At 42.0% G+C, this 23,013-nt stretch overlaps 2 protein-coding genes across 3 annotated transcripts in view; one reads left to right on the forward strand and one right to left on the reverse strand.

Annotated features, from left to right (window-relative positions):
• TYR (tyrosinase) overlaps positions 1-4,705 on the forward strand; it is a 50,882-nt gene extending 46,177 nt beyond the window's left edge. Inside the window, exon 5 of the mRNA XM_065730331.1 lies at positions 4,245-4,705. Within this exon, the coding sequence (XP_065586403.1) occupies positions 4,245-4,468 (224 nt within the window). The 3' untranslated portion in view covers positions 4,469-4,705. The remainder of the gene's footprint in view (positions 1-4,244) is intronic.
• Positions 4,706-8,724: 4,019 nt separating this feature from the next.
• NOX4 (NADPH oxidase 4) overlaps positions 8,725-23,013 on the reverse strand; it is a 114,797-nt gene continuing 100,508 nt past the window's right edge. The window contains exons 19-20 of one of the 2 annotated variants that reach the window (XR_010621835.1): positions 10,192-10,403; positions 8,725-9,505 (exon numbers count right to left, since the gene is read on the reverse strand). Coding sequence is in view for 1 of the 2 variants with exons in the window: in XM_065729975.1 (XP_065586047.1) it covers positions 10,313-10,403 (91 nt within the window). In the remaining variant the exon portion in view is untranslated. Of the gene's footprint in view, positions 10,404-23,013 lie in introns of both variants that reach the window. The other variant, XM_065729975.1, reaches the window with a different exon arrangement.

The following is a 23,013-nucleotide window of genomic DNA, read 5'->3' on the forward strand; positions in this document are numbered from 1 at the left end:
GAGGCAGAAGTCATTATTTCCCCAACATTCTGTAAAAAAAAAAAAAAAAAAAGCCAACTCTATTTATTCAGAGAGAAAACAATCTAATAAATATTTCAGATATAGACTCAATGATATTATGTATTTTTTTCTGATCATAAGCATTTTTATGTTTTTGTTCATGCCACCATAATTCAACACCTGACCACCAAGACTATAAATAAATAAATATATTAATGAGAACCCCTAGTTTCTGAAAACCACATTACTCCTGGAACTGCACATCTGAAAATGTGCCAAGTACTGTGACAGACAGAAATATTGAGTTCTGAATTGGTACTGCAAAAAGAGGCATATTGTAAATTATTTACCACTTAGCAATTCATTTCTGTTGCCTTCTGATCTCCTGCCTTTTCTCAGGGGAGCAATTTCCTTAGAAAATGAAATTCTTATTAAATTTGGTCTGTGTTTCTAATAAAGAGGCAAGGAAAGTAGCTTCTTAATTATTTTGAAAGATCAACACAAAGAATGAAATTTAAACTCATTTGGAAAGTCCAGATAATCCCCAGATATAGCTCAACCCCTTGTTAATCTCACTGAGAAGGTGAGAGCTAAAGCTATTTCTTATCTGAAGGAAAGTACAGGTTACAAGTGGAAAATGGTCTGGAATCTCAAAATACAGAGATGAATTTTCTCAATATTTCAATGTTTAAACTCAGATTGTTCTCTAGAGATGAATGATGGGTTCTGATTAAGAAGAACAAGAAAATGAAAAGGAATTTCTTAGTGGAACTGAAGCAAGAAAGCCTACTGGAAGAAAGGAAGGAATTCGGAAGGAAGGAAGGAATTTGGAAGGAAGGAAGGAAGGAATTTGGAAGGAAGGAAGGAATTTGGAAGGAAGGAATTTGGAAGGAAGGAATTTGGAAGGAAGGAATTTGGAAGGAAGGAAGGAAGGAAGGAAGGAATTTGGAAGGAAGGAAGGAAGGAAGGAAGGAAGGAAGGAAGGAAGGAAGGAAGGAAGGAAGGAAGGAAGGAAGGAAGGAAGGAAGGAAGGAAGGAAGGAAGGAAGGAAGGAAGGAAGGAAGGAAGGAAGGAAGGAAGGAAGGAAGGAAGGAAGGAAGGAAGGAAGGAAGGAAGGAAGGAAGGAAGGAAGGAAGGAAGGAAGGAAGGAAGGAAGGAAGGAAGGAAGGAAGGAAGGAAGGAAGGAAGGAAGGAAGGAAGGAAGGAAGGAAGGAAGGAAGGAAGGAAGGAAGGAAGGAAGGAAGGAAGGAAGGAAGGAAGGAAGGAAGGAAGGAAGGAAGGAAGGAAGGAAGGAAGGAAGGAAGGAAGGAAGGAAGGAAGGAAGGAAGGAAGGAAGGAAGGAAGGAAGGAAGGAAGGAAGGAAGGAAGGAAGGAAGGAAGGAAGGAAGGAAGGAAGGAAGGAAGGAAGGAAGGAAGGAAGGAAGGAAGGAAGGAAGGAAGGAAGGAAGGAAGGAAGGAAGGAAGGAAGGAAGGAAGGAAGGAAGGAAGGAAGGAAGGAAGGAAGGAAGGAAGGAAGGAAGGAAGGAAGGAAGGAAGGAAGAAGGATGAAAAAAGAGGAAAAGAGGAAAAAGATGATTTATCAATAGTACAAAATGCTTCATTGTTGTTACCTTAAGCTAACACCCTCTTTGAGAAGAAAGAAAACATCAAGAATAGAATGATAAGAGTGTACCTGAGGTTAATTACAGCTATTTTTCTATCAGAAAGAGCAAACTGAAGAGATATTGCTGCTATTAGTCATTAATGGAAGTCTAGATATCAAGCATCAGCTCAACCTTCATTCCTCTGGGTTTGTCATGAACCTAAAGGGTAGCTTTAACTGATATTCATGGCACCCTCCAGGGATGATTATCCTTTAACTCCAAAGAGCAGCAGAAAAGGAGCGGACCTGACATTAGCTAATATCTCTCAATTGCTTTTGTCCCCTCTCCACTCCCTTGACTCTCCTCCCAGGTAGTTGTCAGCAAATACAGTCACTGCACTTTTGTGTATTTCACAGTTAGAAAGATTAAAGCATTATGATAATGGATTCCCTGAAATGCCACTTTGCAGGATTTCTGCTGCCAGGGCAGTCCCATGTTTATGGCTGTGTCACATTCGTTACAGACCACAGAGTGTTTGGGGTTCTCCATCCTCTGACACTCAAAGGTTAACACAGCTTCATGGAAGCTTCATGGAAGCCCAAGCATCCTTTTGCAGCAAAAGTAGTAGGATACAGTCAGTGAATGTCAGAAGGTGGCGGTTTGCTTTGAGCTAGTTTCAGAATCTTTACAGACTGAGGCTGAATGCAGGAGAAAGGCATGTTTAACTGACTATTGGTATTTAAGAAAATACATTAATTTCTTCTGCTGTGAAAAGAGACATCTCTTCATCTCAAAGTCATGCTGTGTTTTATCAGGGAGAAGGTAGCTTAGGTTTCCAAGCAATACTTACAGGAGAGAAAAACTCTTGAAAGACAACATACAAATTTAGGAAGTCACATAAAAATATATCACAGATAATTTCATCAAGGTGGTGAATTCTGTGGTACTTCCCCTTTTCCCTACTCCAAAAACCCATGTCTGTTATCTATCAAGCTTCTTCTACAATATACATCCTCCAGTCTGAATAGCCAAATTATTTCTAATTTGGTCTTGCTTGCAATATGAACATAAAAGAGTTGTATTAAAAAGCACTGGGATTGTGGAGTAAAGCACACAAAGTTAGGAACTTTATAAATTGAAGTCATATCTCTAAAGTGAAAACTCACCCTCCAGCCCAGTATGTGCGCATTACACACTACGTTCTCCCTAGTTCCCCACCTCACTCACAAACTAGCCAGAAAAAACAAATGCCCAAGCCTCATTGCTTTTGGTTGTCATTTTCTCAGTTAAAGCAGTATGTACCCTAATGTATGATTTATTTCACACTCTTAAAATGGTATCTTGAAAACATGTCCTTTAACAATTTAATGCCAGTCTCCATAGCAGCCATGTTCTGCAGAAAATATTTTATACTCACAATATGGAGGACCCCGTGAATGGCACTGTCCTCCTTCATTTGATGTATCAGAAATGAAGGATTAAAGAGAAACAGCACCTCATCCACAGAGGTTTGTGGAGAGCATTCTGAAATATCAAGAACCTTATTTTTTAAAATTCTTTGTGTTATGAAGCATTTGTATGTCTAATGGGGTCAGAAGTCTGAACATGCATACTCTTACAGATCCAATCTCAGAATACAAAGTGGGATTCAAAGGAGTGTAAGGACTTGAGAAGTAGCACCGTTAGTGTTCCCCAAAGTGAAGCTGAGTTGAAAGGACAGACCAACTATATTCTGCCTAAACTCAACCTAAATTGCAATGCATCTAAGGAAGTGATTGAGACATCAAATGCTGAGTACAGTTCAGCTTTCAAGGTGCCACAAACCAAAACAGTATATTCAGAGCACAGCTACCTAACACCATGTGCTCAAAAGCACCAAGATACACAGGATTACTTTTTTGGGGCACCAGTGAAACTGGAAAATGGTAGAAAAAGATTTATAAAGGCCGGGGGATGTGCCACAGTTGTTCAAGGCTGAGTGTCGCATTGTGAAAGGATTGTGATAGGCTTAACTTGCTTTTAAACTCTTCTCTTAACTGCTTTTAGAATCTTCAGTTAGTGTTGCCGACAGGATGCTGAGCTAGCAGCACCTTTGCCCATGCTGTACCAGATCTGATAGACTCTTCAGCAGGGTCTGTTGTGACAGGATGAGGGGAAATGCTTTCCAACTGAAAGAGGAGAGATTTAAACTGGATATAAGGCAGTAGTTTTTTACATTAAGGGTGGTGAGGCACTGGCAGAGGTTGCTCAGAAAATAGGTAGTTGCCCCATCCCTGGAGACACTCAAGGTCAGGCTGGATGGGGCTCTGAGCACCTGATGGAGCTGTGGGGTCCCTGTTCATTGCAGAGGAGTTGGTCCAGATGGCCTTTAAGCATATCTTCCAACTCAAATTTAATGATTCAGTGAATCTATGATCATTCTTCGTTTCTATTCTTACAGCTTTCACATAACCATAAATAGCACTGGAAATTGTAAACTCAAATCCTGTCAGTTTCAAAGCAAAAAATAGGGAAACTTTAAGGATTGAAGGATTTTGCTTAGAATTATTTGTAACTTTCGGACAATTTGCCTCAGTTTAATAACCATTTTTCATTCTGAGCCTTCCAGTATTATCTGTTACGCAATCTGTACAAACTGACCTCTGTTTTTCTCCTTTTTAGCACTTGGTTCTTTCCAGGACTTTTTAATCCCCTACCTGGAGCAAGCCCGTCAGATCTGGCCCTGGCTGGTTGGTGCAGCTGTGATAGGAGCCATAGTTACTGCTGTGCTCTCCGGGCTCATTCTGGCCTGCAGGAAGAAAAGAAGAGGAACTTCTCCAGAAATACAACCCTTACTCACAGAAAGTGAAGATTACAATAATGTATCTTATCAATCCCACTTCTGAAGACCTCCAGCATCTTGGTGATGTTTCTAAGGTGCTAGTCAACCATGGAGTGTTCAATTTATGTTTACAATGACCTTGTTGAGCTGTGCTACATAAGCTGGCTGGGCTGTTCCACTCCTTGTGCCTCTTGTATCATCCAGCATTACAGTACCTCATACCCAGTCCTCCAAAATCTCTCAGATTCAATGTTACCATGCCACCCAAGGAACATCATGTATTTCCAATGCTTGATTAAACAATGCTTCTGTGAATCTGACTGGTTTGTGTGTTGCTTATTCAAATGTGTAATTCTCTGGTTTTCTTTGCTCTGTTATATCTGTAGGCTCCAATCCCACAGCCCAGTCCACGTGAAGAAATTCACAGGGCACATGTAGGTGCATGGATGTAGTGGCAGGCACTCAATTGCAAGATCAGTGCTACATTCACCCTGGTGTTCAGAGCTCCTTGGTTTAGTGAAAGAAATGTGTTGTCTGTGAGCAGAGTGAATGACCCATAGGCACATTTTTCTTTCAAGATATAAACATTTTCCCTCCAGCTCCAGTAATGCCCTGTTTGTCTGTGATGGAATGCCATCAACAGCAGCAAGTGGGCTCTAAGGAACCGCTTCTCACTTGTCTCAAATATTCCAGTTACTCTTCTGCTAAATCATTTTCCTGGGGTGTAGAGGGTATTTTTTTTTCCAGAGATGAAACTTAGTCTCACTGTGTATATCTCTCTTCAGTTTGACTTAGGGATGCTCAGGTTATGGCTGACTTGTGACTGCTCAATAGGCACAGATTTCATACAGACAATCCACATGTGACAAAACAAGGTACGTAATTAAGTGACAATCTTTAAACTGAAAGAAATATCAGTTTTCAGAGATGGTGACTCCAATTGGCTTTAGTTCCAAAACTCCTCTCAAGCAAAATGAGGTCACAAAGTGATCTCTGTGGGTTAGCACTGGTAGCTAGCCATATTCTGATTCCCACGGGATGCCGTCCTTCCCCAACTGATCCGTGTGGGCTTCCCACAGGTTGCAGCTCTCCAATCACTGCTCCAACACGGCTCCATCCCATGGGCCCACACTTCAGGAATTGCTCCAGCACAGCCCCATGGGCGGCAGCTCCCTCAGCCCTCCTGCCCCACCGTGGGCTCCTCTCCATGGGCTGCAACTCTGGCCCAGGGCTGCTCCTGCAGGGATACATCCAAGGGCTGTGCCCCCCTCCAGGCCTCACCCACTGCTGCTTCATGGGCTCCTCCATGGCTGCACATGGAGACCTGCTCCCTGTGGTTCCTGTAGGCTGCAGGGAGCAGCCTCTCAGAGTAAATATTTATACAGATCACTACAGAAATCAGGACAATAAGGAAAGGCCCATAAGTTTTCTCAAAGAGACGGTACAAAGCAGGAGAACCAGCAACTACATTTATGAATCAGATTTTATTGTGAGTGAGTAGTTGGTGTAGATCTTCCTCTGTCCAGATCTGCAGGGAGATTCCAGTTGTCTGTGAAGCCATGTTTAGGTACAGTCTGGAGCTGTTTCCTTGTCCTTAGGTCTCTGCCTTTGGAGATGGCTGCAGAAACTTCTGGCTGAGTGGGTAAGGAAGGCATGGGCAGCAGGGGCCTGCAGCTTTCAAAAAAGTATGAAACCAAGATAAGGAACAGCAACCTGAAATGACCACGGGCAACCCTTTCCTCAGCCCAAGCCTATCAGTTCTGTGTCTCCTGGCAGCCGGGTGACACCTGTTCTGGGCAGGCCCATGTCACTGATGTAACTGTGACATGGATTATCTGCTACCAGCTGGCTGCCTGCTGTAATATGGGCCCTGCTGCTATTTTGATTACTTAGTTTTATGTCAGTGTGTACATAGAAGGTGGAACATCTCTCTGGCTGAGTGGCTGAGGACAGGAGGGTTTCATGGTCTGGTCGCCATCTCCCCTGAGCCTCAGGCCCTCAAAGGCAAAGGAGGAGAACATACAGTCTGTTCCATCACAGCCAGCCCTTTCTGCTCAGGGCCCAATCAAGAAGTGCTCATACACAACAACAGAGTGCTCTGTACACACAGAGAAATAAAAATGAGTTTACAAATATTCATACTTGTATTTATTTATACAGATCAGTAAGGGAGTCAGGTCCCTAAAGAAAAGCACCTAAGTTTTCTCAGTGAAGACAATATGAAGTAGGAGAACCAGCCAATATGTTTAGGAATGAGAACATTTTATTTGGTGGTGGTGTAGAGCTTCCTTTGGCCGTGGCTGTGGGTGCTTCCAGCTGTCCGTGATGCCTTGGTGCTGCACTGTTTCCTTGTCCTGGTGACATCCTCCAATCCAACCATATCCCACCCCCAGGAGCCGACTGGCCTATGCCCACTGAAGCTGCCCCACTGCCCCTATAGAGGAGCACACTGACAGAAACTGCCCTCAGCAAAGCACAGGCTTTCTGCTGAATGAAGGTGTTTTCCTGTGTGAAAGATTTAGGTGCCGGATTCAAAAGAGCTTCCAGTTTTGTGACTAATGAGCTGAGATACTAGCTGATGAATGCTCTTCTAGTACCTTAGAAAGTATTAAAAATAAACAGATTGCACGGGATCTTAAATGCTTCTTGTCACTGAGGCCCAGGAAGGAGGAAAGGAATTACAGTACGATAATATTTCAAATGGTCAGTTCAGTCATTCTTTTTACATTTTATATCACCCCAAATACTCTACTGATAGAAATAAATACTGGCAGCAAAAGAAAACACCCATATTTAACTTCAGACTTCATGGATATTGATTGGCCTCAAAGTCAGATAAGTACACAGATCTTTATGCAGTGTATTTGAGGACTCCCCACAAATTCTACAAGCAGTAACTATTTGTTAAATTTCTATGGAATTACTCAACGAACTAAATTGCAAAAATTTTTAAAAATAACAAAATAGCCCATAACAGAACACCCTTTGCTGCTTGGTGATTCCCCTCAAAACTTTGCTTGGTACATTCAATAACCACGGTTTGGCTAAAATATGAAAAATACTTCTGAACAAATACAAAAAGAATTTAAAAATGTCTTTGTATGGAAAAACTTAAGGAGCAAGAAATTAAAAAGAGCTTTTTAAAGCTATAACTGTTCACATAACTCTTAGCAGCACAATAGCCCGGGAATCACAGCTCCCGCTCGGTCTTGGTGGGCAATTGAAGAGCTGGGACTGCATGAATAGTGGAAGCCACAATGGAGTTGAGATCTACAGACTTTCGGAACTTACAGAAGCAGAGTAGAAATCCCATGGACTTCACAAGTGGAGAGGCATCGCCTGCAGGAATTCCAGAGCTGGCAAACTCCTGGGTTCCTCAGTCCTGAAGGACTGTGTCTGGGTTATGTCCCATGAAAATCCCAAATGTCCAGCTTTGAGACAGCCTGAAGACTGAGACGGTCTGAAGGACTGCCACAGAGCCCTGATCCCTGATCAGGTAAATGACACGGTGGTTCAGTGAGAGTTTGTTGAAAACAATGCCCTTCTATACAATATTTGTGTTGGTAAAGTGTTGTTTTTGTTTGGAAAGTTGTAATAGAAATAAGTCCTAACTGTATTAAGAAAGATTATCTCCATATTCTATGCAATACTCTATGGTCATATTAAATCTCAGATGCCGGTACCTTACCTTAACATCTGTTAAGGTCATTTCTACCAAATGTTATCCCCTTGCAAAGGTCATAGCCAACAAGTCTTATGAGGAGCGGCTGAGGGAGCTGGGATTGTTCAGTCTGGAGAAGAGGAGGCTCAGAGGAGACCTTATTGCACTCTACCACTTCCTGAAGGGGGGTTGTGGTGAGGAGGGGGTGGGCCTCTTCTCCCTGATAAATAATGACAGGACGAGAGGGAATGGCCACAAGTTGCGCCGGGGAAGATTTAGATTATATTTGAGGAAACATTTTTTCTCTGAAAGAGTGGTCAGGCACTGGAATGGCCTGCCTAGGGAGGTGGTGGAGGCACCATCCCTAGTGCTGTTCAAGAAGCATTTAGATGAGGTGCTAAGGGATTTGATTTAGTAGTTCAGTGGGTAGAGATAGTGATAGGAGGATGGTTGGACTAGATGATCTTGCAGGTCCTTTCCAACCTGATGTACCTATGAACCTATGAACCTATAAGTCACTTCTCATCTAGTTCCTGGCTTTCCCACAGAAGATCTTCACCAATGTTCCTTGGGTCCCTCATTCTTAACCACAGCATCTTCTCATGGGTGTGACATGAAAGTGAAGCTTTGGTACATCATCTCTTCTAAATCCCCAACCCGTTTTTTGTTTTTTTTATTTGGTTATTTTTGCCAACCCTTGATCATCTCTTCTTGCCAAAAGCACTGAATTAATAACTTATACTCTATGATCAAACCTTGTGACCTACAAGTCAAAGTTCTCTTTTATATGTTACATATTTTCTTTCAGAACTACCAATTCCCAGGCAAGACTTTTCCTTTTTTCTTCCTTCACTGGAGGATCTAACAGCTTCTTTTCTTCCCCCAGAAATTTCATCATCACGATCACACGCTGAATCTAAGTGATGAAGGGGAATTTTTATCCTTTCTGTACTTGAAACCATACCCTCTAGCATTTCCCCCCTTTAATTCCCATCTCTGTATGACCTTGAAACCATGTCTGCTTTGAGGAGGACCATGCTAGCCTAGCCCTGTTTCAGTAGTCAGCATGTTCTGTGGAAAGTAATAAATGGTACAGTGTATATTAATCTAAAACTAGGACAAAATTATTTCCATTGTTGTGGGGTTGACATTAGGACCATTGGCTTCACAGTAATTTGGAGCCAAAGCTCTCAATAAGCTCTGCTATGAGCACACGAAAACTCAGCCGTTCCTCTTCTCTGAGTAAGTTATCCAGGTTCTTCCACAGTAGAAAAAACACCACGGTGAGGTAGAGATTCACAGCACCAGTGAAAAGCAACTTTTTGGAGACAAAAAGGGATAAACTGTCTTGCAGATTTGCCTAATCCTTCCCAGGGCTTTCTGGAGGATCTTAGCTTCCATCAGACACTGAATTTTCTCATGGCTTGAGGAGGAGAGAGGCTGCAAAGACGATGAATGGCACATCTTTTTAGGGCCATACTCAGGCCTGTGCTTACTTTTCAGTCATACATAAGTACTGAAAGACTGCTCATCTTTGCAGATGCTTCACTGAAATGGAAGATGGAGCTTCTGCTTTGTCTTTTTTTTTATTGGGAATAATATACTACGAGGCTGTGCATGGTGTTTAGCTCACTGAATTAGAGTGGGCAGAGCTTAAACACAATCCTGCTTATCTTTTCCACTGGCCAAGGTGATTCCCCACAGTGTTCTCTCCTTCTAAGGAGAGAAATTCCCCATCAGTGTGACAGGTCACTCAGGCCAGGGACTCCATTCTGACAGGATCAGTGACAAAACTGGGGCATTATAGTGCTTCATGCCTTTATAAAGTCTAGATCCTGTGTATGTAGTCCATGAGACCACATGCTTCTCTGACCTCTTGGAGCACTCAAGTTAGGCTTGTCCAAAAGTGCTCATCACATGCAGATCCCACTGGCTTCAGCATCTGGGGGATGTTACCAGCCCCATCTTGCTTCTCATAATGAACCAAATACACTGCATGGCTGTCATGCAGAACATCTTCTGTTGGATACCAGTCTCGCAGCTTCACTGTAGTGTGCTCAGTATTGGATGTCTCTCACCTTTGTAGGAGACTGCTATCTATGTGAAGTCTCATTTTTTGTCCTCACCTCCTTCTCCTTGATTGTTAAGAGCTGCATTTTATCAAGGCAGGACATTGAGCAGCTGCCCATCTTTTTCTTTCTGTTTTCCCTTCCACATTTTCCCCAGATTTGTATTTTTAGCACCTGTTCACTCCATTGAGTTAGATCTGCAGTTCACCATCTGCGTACACAAACGTGTGTAGGGATGCAAGTCACTCTGAATAACTCTCCACAGTGAGCTGAAAATAGGCAGAAAATGAGGCCCTGTCGTTAAAAAAATGGCATTAACCCTTAATTTCTGTATTAATCTCTGAATGAGAAATGAAGTTGCTATTATAACTACAGAAAGCCAACTCATTTCCACATGTCCATCTCGCAGACATTAGGCTTTCTGATAGCTCACTTTATACGCAGACAGGTCCTTGTAAGCCTGCCTGTCACTTCTCTCTTTTGAGGGCATCAGAAATGCAGAATTCACACTGACTTGGCCTTCCCTCTTCTCCCACCCCACAGCATGGATGCATTCATCGTGAGGAACCGGTGGGCTCAGTAGTAGGGTCATCCTGCACTCCTGGGGCTGGCACGGCGACAGCAATGCAAGTCAGCCTGCAGGACTGCTACCTAACCACTGCTGCCTGAGTGTGACGTGTGGGTTTTAATGGAGTGTGGATGCATGAAAACATCCCCTGCTTTTTGACATTGTTTTTAAGCAGAAAAAACGTGCTCAGGTAATGATAAGTAAGGTATTTCCAGACTGATTGCACATCTTGGACACATTTTCTCAGATTTTCCTGCAATCATCACAATATTAAAATGTTTCTGGATTGAACTGCTTCTTGGAAAATGTAAGCACTCCTGACAACAGTGTCATAAATATGAATAAAGGAAAGTCTGCAGAGCCTCTTCACTCAGGGCAAAGCCATGCACCCACCAGGTTCTCCCTTCCTTGCATACAAATACAACCCTCCTTGCAATCAGATTTGGTTTTTCTCCACCAGCAACTGATGCTGACAAGATTTTTTACAACATTAAGGGTATTACTCACCTTCATTCTTCTCTGCAAGCCATTAAAAAAAATAAATAGGACTTACATCACAACAAAGAACATGTGTTTCTGAAAAATGTGCTAAAAAGCTTCTACTCTCAGCAGGCAAAGACAAAACACTACAAAAATGTGCTGGCTATTTAGCTAGAGAGCTGAATGTGTCAGGAAAAGATGCTAATAAGGACCTGAAGGTCTGACTGTCTTCTCATAAATTTACTGGGAGATTGGCAAGGTGGAAAATACCAGTCCATTAATGGTGCTCTGTTAAATTTACTGTGGGCTGATTTCATTGTCAAATGACCTGACTGTACAGAATGAAATACATATACAGTTACATAGCTGGAAAAATATCAAACAACTGAGTATCTTTGTACAAAAAAAAGTTTTAATGGTGTAATAAAGGAAAAAAAAATGTTATTTTGTTAGTGAAGCATAACACGCATCCCAAAGTGACAAAGCTACAGCCATTAGCTGATAGCAAAATTTAGGTGTTCATGGGGACAGGGAGATGCTATATAACTGTTTTCTCACTGCAGTAGTGTAAGCTGAACAACATGTATAGCACCTGTACATGTGTGTAGGCAAGCACTATTAGGACTCTTTTTCCTGCTGCTGTTTCATATGGATGGAATGAAGACATCTCTAGAGAAAGTGAATCTGTGATTTGTGAACAGCAGCTCTCTGTTGTCACTTTGATCTTGTCAATTGAAGTCACAGTGACCACAGAAGATACAAAAAGTAAAAAATCTGGGCTCCACATTCTCATTTACAGCACCACAGACTTCTAAAAAATTCTTTGTAGTCTTCTAATTCTAGTCTGTAGTCCTAATTACTTAATCCAGAGGGCTGCCTTTCAAAGCACCATCCTCCCATTAATGATCAGGGAAATGCAGACTCATGACAACTCTCATTTTGGTGTCTAAAAGGAAGTGAGACATTTCTGTCTTCTGTTCTGCTCTCTCTTCAGAATGTCTTCTGGGGAGGGAGACAGGACAAGGTGGTGGTTGTTCAGAACATCAGCCATCAGCTGATGATGTACAATAAAAAGCCCAGACTGATGTCTATGCTAAACAAGACATCATGAAGAGTGTGATGACAAATTATGGAGACATTACATTTAAGACAATTAAATTTGGGAGGAGTTGGAAAGAGGAAACGGATGAAAAGTGCAGGTTATGCTGTCATCTCACACACAGCAGAGATGATGGGTTTTCAGGAAGCAATCCAAGTGGCATTGATTACAAATTATTCTGGTGTGCCACTCTGTAATCCCCCTGCAAGATCCAAGTGGATGTAACGGCCTTTGGGGCACGTGTAAGGTTAGCATAGGTTCTCTGCACCAAACAGGGCTCTAATCCATGGACTGCACGGATGTTCTCAGATTTTTGGAGGTCGGTGGGACCAGCAATGGGGTACTGATCCCCTTTACCACAGAACTCAGATAAGGAACAGGTAAAGGACCGCCTGGATGTGCTCCCTGGATGCTCTCAGTTTTGTAACATGCACTTGTTTTTCAGTTGATTCTCTGGCTGAGACTTTTTAGGATGCAGGAGCCAGTTCACACCTGAAGATTTTGTATGCTGAAATGCAAAAATCCACATCAGGTGAACCAGACTCCCTGGAGGTCTTCAAAGGCTTTCGTATCTCCCTAGCAGTCACACAAGAAAGGTATTCATTAATTTTAGGAGACTTTGGACATCAAGTAATTGAAATTCATGAGATTCTGGTGCCTGCTCTGGGCAGACAGCTGCTCTCAGCCCTTCACTGCTGTTTTTCTGTCTAGAAGGCTCAGCTGTTAGTAAGGGCAGTCGCTGCCCACCCTCTGCTCACTGTGATATTGAGAATTTATCATGATCAGTGATATCTAAACAGAGCTGAAGTGGAGAGAAGAAACACATTTTTTCTCTTCTGCTAGAAAAACAGCATAAGACTGCAGTACCTCCTTGCTGTCCGGTACAAGGAGAGTTCCCCATCTTGCTTCATCATGTTTCAGCTAGGTTTTGTCATAATAAACCACTCTGAATGATTTCCCTCCCCTCCCCTCATACAAACAAAGGGATTTTTCTCTTGATCCAATGCATTTGTGAAATGCATCGTTTCCCATAAAAAAAAATATCCCAAATACCACAGTGAAAAACAAAGCTTATGAGCCAAAACACATTCTGTCAAACCTCATTACTTGGCCAAGGGAAGGTGAGTGGGGACAGATATTCTTCTAAATGAAAAACACCATAATTGAAAGTACTGACCCCACAGTAAGTATTAATAGACACCTTATGCATTTCCACAGCTCAAGAACTTCTTCTCTGGCCATGTTAACCTCCTCACATGTTTATGTTATAACAAATAAGAACAAATGAGAAAGATTTTTACTGGGTATTTTCATTTTGCTGCAGTTAATCTTCTCATTTTGGAGGGACAGTACCTTTTGCCAGCTTCATATCAACACCACTTTGGAAGGAGAACGTGACAAATACAACCTCGAGATGGATATATGCGGTTTATCCGTGTACCCTCCCTTCTCAAAAATAAACAACAAAGCAGAACTTTTGACAGCCATTCTGAAATCTCAGAGGAGTATGCACACTTGCATTTTTGCTCACCAAAATAATTCTTTTCACACTTAATTTTCATTAAAAAAATATATATATTCATATACATATATATAACTATACCAAAGCAGAAATGATTAGGTGGATGGTTACTAAGACATCCAACACTTTGTAGGTAAATCCAGTGTGTGCCTTGGTTATCAGTGCACCTGCAAACCCCTAACACTGCTGGGAATTGGAGTACAAGTTGTAAAATGGTTTATTTTCAGATTTGCTACAGAAACATCTTGGAGATCATAATAGAATATTAGCTCTCCATTAAATTCTATCAAAAGCAATGTTGTCTGAGCAGGTACTTCAAATAAAACACTTCAAATACTGTAAAAGAAAGCACCTTGCTGGTCTGAGGAAACTAAAGAAATCGACAGATAGTGTTTCACTCAGTCAGGACCTCAAATGCTCATCCTAAGTGGGAAGGATTTCTGTATGCTTTTGGAATGGAAGGGAACTTCGTTCATCACTGATATCAGTGTGTCAGGGCTGGACAGTTGCTGTTTTCTGTTTCCACTTTGCTCTAAAGGACATGATGCAGAATGCAGGGGACTGGTGTTCTGCTAAGTTCCAGTACTGAGATGACTGCGTATGGGAATGAAATAAATTCATTTTGCTTCTGAGATGATCAAAGACAAACAATATATTTGACTCAGTCTTTCATTTCAAGAAAGGATTTAGCAGAAATTCCAAGAGGAGGTATATGAAGTGATTATGTGCTTAAAATGTGCAGAAAATTAGTTTGGATGGCTAAAGAATAATGTCCAGCACCATTTTGGTACTTCTGGCTTCCTGCTGCCATTCCACAGGTGTCCTGTCAGCTCTGTATGGATGTTTCAGATGGTTAAGGGCACTTCAAGCGGTGTTAAGAGCCTTTTATTAAGTAGTGAAACTCCAGCCTCCCCCGTCAGCAGTAATACATACACATACATGCACACACACATTGCTCCCACAACGAAAGCAATATGTCATTAGTTAAACCAAATCACAATCAGTGACTCAATCACGTTTTGCTCAGTCTTGGAATGCTTGTTTATTCCAAAGTCATGAAGTTTCCTGTAAAGCAAATACCTTGAGAGTACAGTGCTCTAATTACACGATGAATAAATGGATGGTGCTTTGACAGATACAATACAAGACATAAACTCAAGTTAGGGTGTCCTGCCAATATAACAGAATGCAACAATCTTCTAGCTCAGTCTTGTTATATGTCTAACCAATAAAAGCTTTGCTTCATTTGATGGGAGCAAGCAGAGTCCAAAAGCTCATTGCTTACTCTTTGAAGGTCTACTGGCACACACTTACAGTAATGACCTATTTAAATTCAGCCAATGAAACACAGTTCCTGTGTCAGGCTGGAAGTCAGCAAAGTAAAGCTACAAAAGGGCTATTTCATATGACATGAGTGTGACAGGAACTTACTGAGTACTGCTCTTGTTCTTGAAGTCAAGCCTGGGGGAAAAGATTTAAAAGTGAAAGCTCAGGACCAAATTTTAGTTTCTGTTCCACTTGGAAACTAAGCAATCATTTCTCATCCAAGTATCATACCACATCTTGATCTATGAAAATATAAGAACAGATTGAATTTGCATTAACTTAAATTCTGAAAAGAACACAGAGTACACAAAAGTGTGGACATTTATGCTAGCACTTTCTAAAACGGTTATTGTGTAAATTGTATACAGATAAAAGCAAACATTGCCTTCTTTTAAAATATATTTTCATTTCAGTCAACTAAGAAAATTACATAATTGCAGAACTGGAAACTCACAAAATGAATTTTCAGGCCTCTTTCTTTTGGGACTTGGAAGAACAAGGAAAGGAAGTGGTCAGAAATAGTCAAGATCTGCCATCTACAGAAAAGATGAGGCATGCCCTTTTTCTGTCACACTATACATGCTAACTGGAAATGGCTACTTCCAAGGTTCAGTTCCTAAAGGAAAACTGGAAAGCTGAACATACTTACTGTGTTTTCCAAATTCTAGTAATGGCAATATTTCCATTTAGAGTCCACTATCTTTCCTGAGAATGGATTTTGATCAACTGGGACCACAGACCAGCTGTGTAACTCACACAGTTACGAGTCTCAAACAGCTATCCAAGATGAGATAAAAATAGTCTTCCTCCCTCCTACTCTATAAAGAAAAGTCTTCCTTCCTACTCTATATCCTTATCACCTCATACACCATTAAGAGATAATCTAACCTGTGACCGAAGACTAAATGTCCAATGTGCGCTCAGTACAGCAGCAAGCCCCCGGCAAGTCTGCTCACATCTAGGCTCAAGCACCCCAGTCTATATGTGCTACAGACATCACCTTGATGGCTCAGACAGACAAACTCCTCCAAGTGCTTTGTTTTAAAAGAAAACCACTTGCTTGCTTATCTAAGCTCAGACTGTGATAGCACTGCTTGGTTTGATTTTTTCACTTGTGAAAAATGGCTGGGAAGACAAAGAATCAACACAGAATGCTTTGCCTTTAGAAAATAATAGCTTGTTGCAGCAGAACATGGAGAGCGTTGGCTTCCAGAATTTTGTCCCCTTCAAAGCAACTTTGAAGGATTTTTTAAAATAAACAGATATGTTTGGGACATTATGACATTTTCTAAGTAAATATATGGAAGATATTTTTTCTCCATTTTATTTATATATTTTGTTCTGAACTAAAATGTATTTATTTAAATAATATAAAAATAGAATCAGAAAAAAAACCACACACACACACACAAAAAAAAAAAAAAACAACCAGACACACAAAACCGTTTGCATATTATGAAATAAATACAGCTGGACCGAAGTATGTATCTCTTTGGTTCTCAGTCTGAGGGCAATGTGACAGTCAGGACTTTTCCCCTAAATTCTCACAGATCAGGAAATTATTCCTTACCCAAATTTGCTTCGTCAAATTTGATCTTGCAAATGACTGAAAGGAACACAAGGAAAGAAAAGCTAAGTAGGATTAAGGGTTTCACAGCCTGGCACAGATGGCTAAAGCTTCTTGTTTCAGAAAAAAAAAGCTAATTAATTAACCCAGAGCTTCATCAACATTGAAATCCTGGAAGAGGCTCTTGGCTGACTCTGAATCTCAGTAAAACTGCCCTTCTGCAGTTGTAGAAGCGTTGGTACCTCCTTCTCAAAATGCAGAGCAGAACATATGTGTTGGGAGCTGTCTGCTTAACACAATCCTTAGCACAATCCTTCTTTCATTTTATGAACAGTGAGCTCTCAAGCTCCCTGAAGCAAAGAAATCAGGTGAGGAAATATTTAATCAGCGAAAGGAGGAATTTATATGCCACTGATAAACCAGGAGTTGTATGGAAATAGATAATGTAATTGAAAGAAGCAAATTCTTCCATCACTACCCTCTATCTTGCAATGCCTACATGTGAAAGCAGAAACACGACTTAATTTCAGTGATGGCCACAGTCTGAATTTCACAAAATAAGATAATACTATCTTTGCTACTGTGTGTTTTTTCCCATTTATCCATCAGTGTGGCACTGCTTCTCCTCCCATTCTAAGAAGACATCTCAAGCTCTAGGATCCTGCGTCCTATGACTTAACTAAAGCTATTTAAGGTGACTAGATGACCCTCACTGGTTCAGATACATTAGGAGCATTACAAAGGTTGGAGACTAGGCTATGACTATGGCTATGAATAAAATAAACTCTGCATTTTCTGTAGTATCATTTTCCTGAGTGAAGGGAAGCAGAGGGGGCCTCTTGACACAAACACGCTGTCGAGAGAGGGAAGTGACAGCAGAAAAGGACACTATATAATCTTTAAATGCCCCTTCCAACCCAAACTGTTCTGTGATTCGGTGACACAGGGACAAGGCTGTTTCCAGCAATCTAGAGGTAAGAGCACCAAACCCAGATGAAGACTGGAGGTACTGGAGGAAGAAGGGTAGCTGAAAGCTCAGTTCCCACAACGTTTCCATGGAATACACTGAGATTAATTAAAACACTGGTGCCTCCAGTACCAACAGACAATGATATTTCACAGTCAGGAGAGGACACTTTGCCACACTGCATCTCAGTCACGTTTTTTAACCCCGCTTGAGGACATTATGTCCATTAAGTTTCTCTCAGAAAGCACAGTTTGACTAGTTACAAGCATTTAAGGAATCAAAAAGAATAATACCATAGATGAATCTTCCCATTTTAATCATTTCTCTTCCACCAGATAATTATGTTGTTCTGACACAATAAAGGAAAAACACAGATATTCTCTGCAGAATTCTCCCTTTTTTTCCCTGTGAATATGAGTGCAAATATGGGCAGGGCATATACATTTATGGATGGAAATGGGCAGTTGTATGGGAACTGCTGAATCACGGCCTGAACCACTGATGGATCACCTGGGGTGAGCACTGAGTCAGCTGCAGGAGCACAGGTGGAGGCAATGCACTGTGTGAGCAGAAGGGGTGCAGTCTGGCTGCACCTCTCCCAGACCCCATTTAAGGGCTGACCACCACTGGGGAAGGATCTCTTGTTGGAGATTCCTTCCCTGTAGAGTCCTGGATAAGCTTTGACCATCAGTGACAGGTGAGCCTTTCATTATTTACTGGTTGTCTGTATGCCATCTGGGTAAGCCATACAGAATATATTGTCCACCTCCATTATCTTCTGTGGGTACTATTCTTTTGGGTTATTTACCCTGCAGCAGTCATCATCTTCATCTGTTCACGCCATTGTGCTTAACAGGGAAGAACAGGATTTCAAACAACTAACCCTACAATAAGGTATGCTGCTCCCAGTTACTGAGCAGCTTGGTTTTACAGAGCTATAGAAGTACAAAGTAGATGTACATACCCTCCGTTAGCTATACAACTGAGTCCACACTGAGGAGTCAGACCAGCTCATCACCTATACAAGAAGCCCTCAGACAGGACAGGTTCAAGCTCCAAACTAGGAACTTCACCTAACTGCATTTAGGTTTGCTTTCATCTCACATTGTACATTGTAGGCTCAATTTGTGAGCTCTCAACTTTCCTTGATCCACATGTATTTTTAGAGTAGGCTTCTGACTCAGCACCATTCAGATGCAATGGCTAGTGCTGTGACATGGCCTGCTCCTGGCTTCAGATCAAATACTACTGTTGTGCTTCTCGAGTTCTCTCCTCTTTGTCTAAACCTTGCCTCTTCCCATCAGCTTGCAGAGTTTCTGTGCAGTACTGCTAACCACACTGCACTGGGGGCAGCTCAGGACACAGTCCACTCTGTATGCTCTCTGGTATTTGGTATTTCTCTCAGATAATTTAAGGGAGAAGGAAAGATCCAGAGGTGTTACGTACTCAGTTCAGAAACAGCGTGTTATCACTAATGTGCTAACACCACTACTCAGACCAAGAATCCACTATCCCTGAAAAAGAAGTGGCATGTTCTTTTGAAAGAAGTGCTACCCATGAATATATTCTCAGCTACAGCACAAGGAGGAAGTTTTTGCTCTTCCTCCCCCACCTTCCATTCTTCCCCAGGGTTGCAGAGTATCAGACAAGCAATGCGACCTTGCAGTGACAGAATTTGAATGTATGCCTAGTGCACCAAAAGCAATGCAGCAGCTTTGTACTCTACACGTTTATGGAACACTGCTTCACATCCTCAAGCCTGTCCTCACCTACGGTCAGCAGCAAGGAACACAGAATGCATTTATTGAACTGTCAAAGCTACTTACAGCTAGCATGGAGAACTATATACTCCATGGTTATGGTGAAAAAGAGGTAAAGCCATTCCAAACCTCAAAGCTGCAAAACAGAAGCAGATGTTTTTTTGAAGCAAGTTAACTAGAAAGAATCAATGGTGAATTTATTTGAAGTAAATTATTTATTACCAAGATGTTTTACTAAAATATATTAGTTTTCTTCTGTGCTTTAGCTCTGAGTTGTGCATTGACAGGCTATTTCTGTACACATCAGTTCTCAAACCCCAGGGAGAATTAGCACCCACATCCAGGCAACAAGGCTTGCTTTTAACTTTTGAAACTGAAGAGACAGGGAGAACGTCTCCCACCCTCCCCTCTGCTTCCAGGTTCTAAATATTTCAAACTGTTCATGTGCTGGAATTCATCCTCCTCCTCAGTTTGCTCCTCAGCTGACAGCTTCAGGAGCCTCTCATGGATTCCCCCTCCTGGTGTAACAGTGCAGATCATCATGAAGAAGGTGCAAATTTGAGGCTGTGGGACAGCCAGAATTTTGCCAGGAAGAGGCGCTTCAAATACCTAGTAGTATTTTTCACAAGGTCTGACATCCCCTGAAATCCAAGGAGGGGTTAAGAGGTAATCCTCAACTGGGATGGGCTGCCTTCTCCAGCTTTTTCCTTGTATTGCCCAAATGATGGGGCAGATATTTAGCTGTTACTACAGCACGCTAATAGATTCATAGGATCGTTCAGGTGGAAAAGAAATCTAAGATATCTAGCCCAACCATCAGCCCGTCATCACCATGCCCACTAAACCACGTCCCTGCGATAAAATCCTTTCAGACACTGCAAACCTTGAGCATCCATTACCAGTTTAGAGCTACTGATAACCTCAGAGTTAGTGCACAGCATTCCATGGGATGAAAACTTATCCCATACCTCCTACAGGGGTGATGAAATTAGCAGAATGCTAAACCTTTATCAGTACTCATACAGCTCTTGAAGAAGCACTGTTGCTCAAAATCTGGTGCATTCATTGAATGTGCCAGGCTAGCAGAGGACGCTGGGTTCCTATAAAGGAAATTCCAGACTCTCTGGAATTTACTGGGCTTAGAACAGCATGGGAACAAGCACTTTATGGGAATGAAAAGTCTCATTTCAGCTCCATGTGTTTAAACAGTGTATTATCACAGTGGTCTTAATGAAATATACCAACAGCAGAAATGACTCAAACTCCAAATCACCATTCAGAGTTGAGTCCTCAGCTGTTTTCTATATATCCCTGATAAATGTACGTTCATTACAGAAAAGCTCAGTTCAGCGCAGGCACCAGTGGCATTTTGATTAAACTTTGCTGTTAAATCCTCTTTGTTAAAACAATAAAACTGCTTTTATTTGTGAGGGGTGGGAAATGTGCAGACAAATCAGATGCATAATCCAGAGAAGAACAGATCCAGCTTGCCTTAAATCACACTGGCATGTTTATGAAATGATTGCCAGACTGAAGTGAAAATTAATCTCCCTAGAAGCCCTTTTATTTTTTAAACAAGTAAACATTGCATTTTAATAACTTTGCTCTGACTTAAGGGGCTCAGACTCCTACTGGCAATGACTAGTTAGCCTCCTGCTGGCTTCTGTAAGCAATGTCTTGCAGTTTGAAACTACAACCTGGTGTGTAGTGTTGAGCAGAGGCTTTTCTCTTAGGCTGCTTCTCGGATTTGTTAGGCTTTTACAGCTCAATTACGTCTCCCCAAGAGGCCAGTCTACCACTCATATCATCTGCCCCTTCTCAGTCAGCTCCAAATTGCTTCCTCACCTCTGTGCCAGAGGCACTACAAGCAAAAGGACAGCCCTGCACCTGGCTGTGGAGAATGCTCACGAGTTACTCTGAATTTATATCAGACCTTCTGCGTGCATGCAAGCATATGCCATACTTCTCTTGCTGCAAGATGAACAGCCTCAGGTTGCACCAGGGCTGGTTCATGTTGGGTATTAGGAAAAGCAGTCTCTCCAAAAAATTGGTTGGGCGTTGGAACAAAACCTGTGCTACCTGGTCTTCCTTTGCAACCTGCTCTAGGGAGCTGCTTTGGCAGGAGGGTTGGACTCAATGATCTCTAGAGGTCCCCTCCAACCCCTACAGTTCTGTGATTCTGTGAAAATGAACAGGGAAGTGGTAGAGTCACCATCCCTGGAGGTGTTAAGAGAAGTGTAGATGTGGTACTTAGGGACATAGTTTAGCAGGTAATATTAATGGCAGGTAGATAGTTGGGCTAGACAACCTTAGAGGATTTTTCCAACCCTAGTGCATTTATGATTCTATGATTCTACAATAACAAGAAAGGTGCAGACCCACAACCAAGAATAATGATGGGAGTTGAGTGTTGAAGCACTGAACTCCTGGTAGGGATGCAGCGTGTGGCCCAGCGTTGCTGGAAGCTGTATGTTGCTCAGTATCTTCACACTGGGATTATATGGGCAGGGGTCTTCAAACAGAGAGAGGATTTATCTTTTTTCCTTCCACAGCAACTGTTCTCTAGCTTGGTGTGGCAAAACAATCCGTGTTTTGTTGGAAAGCAGATTTGGCTTAACATTTCTACCAGTGTCCTAAGCGGAGCAGCCGCCAGCAAGGGGGATGTGGTACATCCTGGTCTCCTTTCCCTCGTACTCCTTTTAATCCTGTCTCCTAGAAGAGCAGATGAAAGGCTCAGGAAGAAATTGCACGTACTGAGTACTGTAAGCAAAAATGGGAAGGACTCCAAACTCAGGGCTGGAGGATGGAGTGGTTGAAAGATCTCTGAGGGGAAAGTTACTTCCCAGTGTGCAAGAAGTGGCACAACACATGGCAGGATCCTTCCCCTGTCAGCAGGAAGCATATGACAGACTCACTCCCAGGACTCAACATAATGCATGAAGAGAAATTCAACTGCATAAATCCTGATAATCAGTAAATGTGGAATTAAGTGCTGTCAGCCTTCATTTACTTGCCTGGCACAGAGTTATATTTTCATATATGTTCAGTGTACAGATAAAACCAGTATGTAGTTTAAAAGCAATCTCAGCCTGGTTTTGCAAGCTGAAGTGAAACACTGCAAAGCAGCAAGGAGAATGCTGAAAGCTGCCTTTATAAGTAACATCTGACACTCCTGAAGCCAAGTCACAGTTACTCACTCTGAAACTTTCTGCTCCTCTAGAAAGCACAGTGCAAAGAGAAGGAAGGAAAGCAACTGAAACTTTAGCTTTCACCAAATGTGCACCCATTCAGTCTAGCAAAACCCATGTGAACAACAGAAAGGCTCAAGAGTCACAAGAAAGAAATAATAAAAAACGGGACACAAATACAGCTCAATAGCAACTACAGAGACCTGCTAACTGCAGGTGCACTGACGTGATCCCTAAACATTAATTACATCTCACAACTCTCCACACAGGTAAACAGTCCCCAGCCTGTCAGCTGGGTCAGCTGAGCCTGGCACAGGACAGAGGCTCTCCCTGCTTCTTGCTCTGACAGCACTGCTAGTGTAACAACAGGGGATAGCATTCCTCCACTCAGTGTCAGCTCCT

The sequence above is a fragment of the Cyrtonyx montezumae genome, unplaced genomic scaffold (assembly GCF_038088225.1).
Source record: "Cyrtonyx montezumae isolate F1298 unplaced genomic scaffold, pur_monq_1.0 scaffold_12, whole genome shotgun sequence".
NCBI lineage: Eukaryota > Metazoa > Chordata > Aves > Galliformes > Odontophoridae > Cyrtonyx > Cyrtonyx montezumae.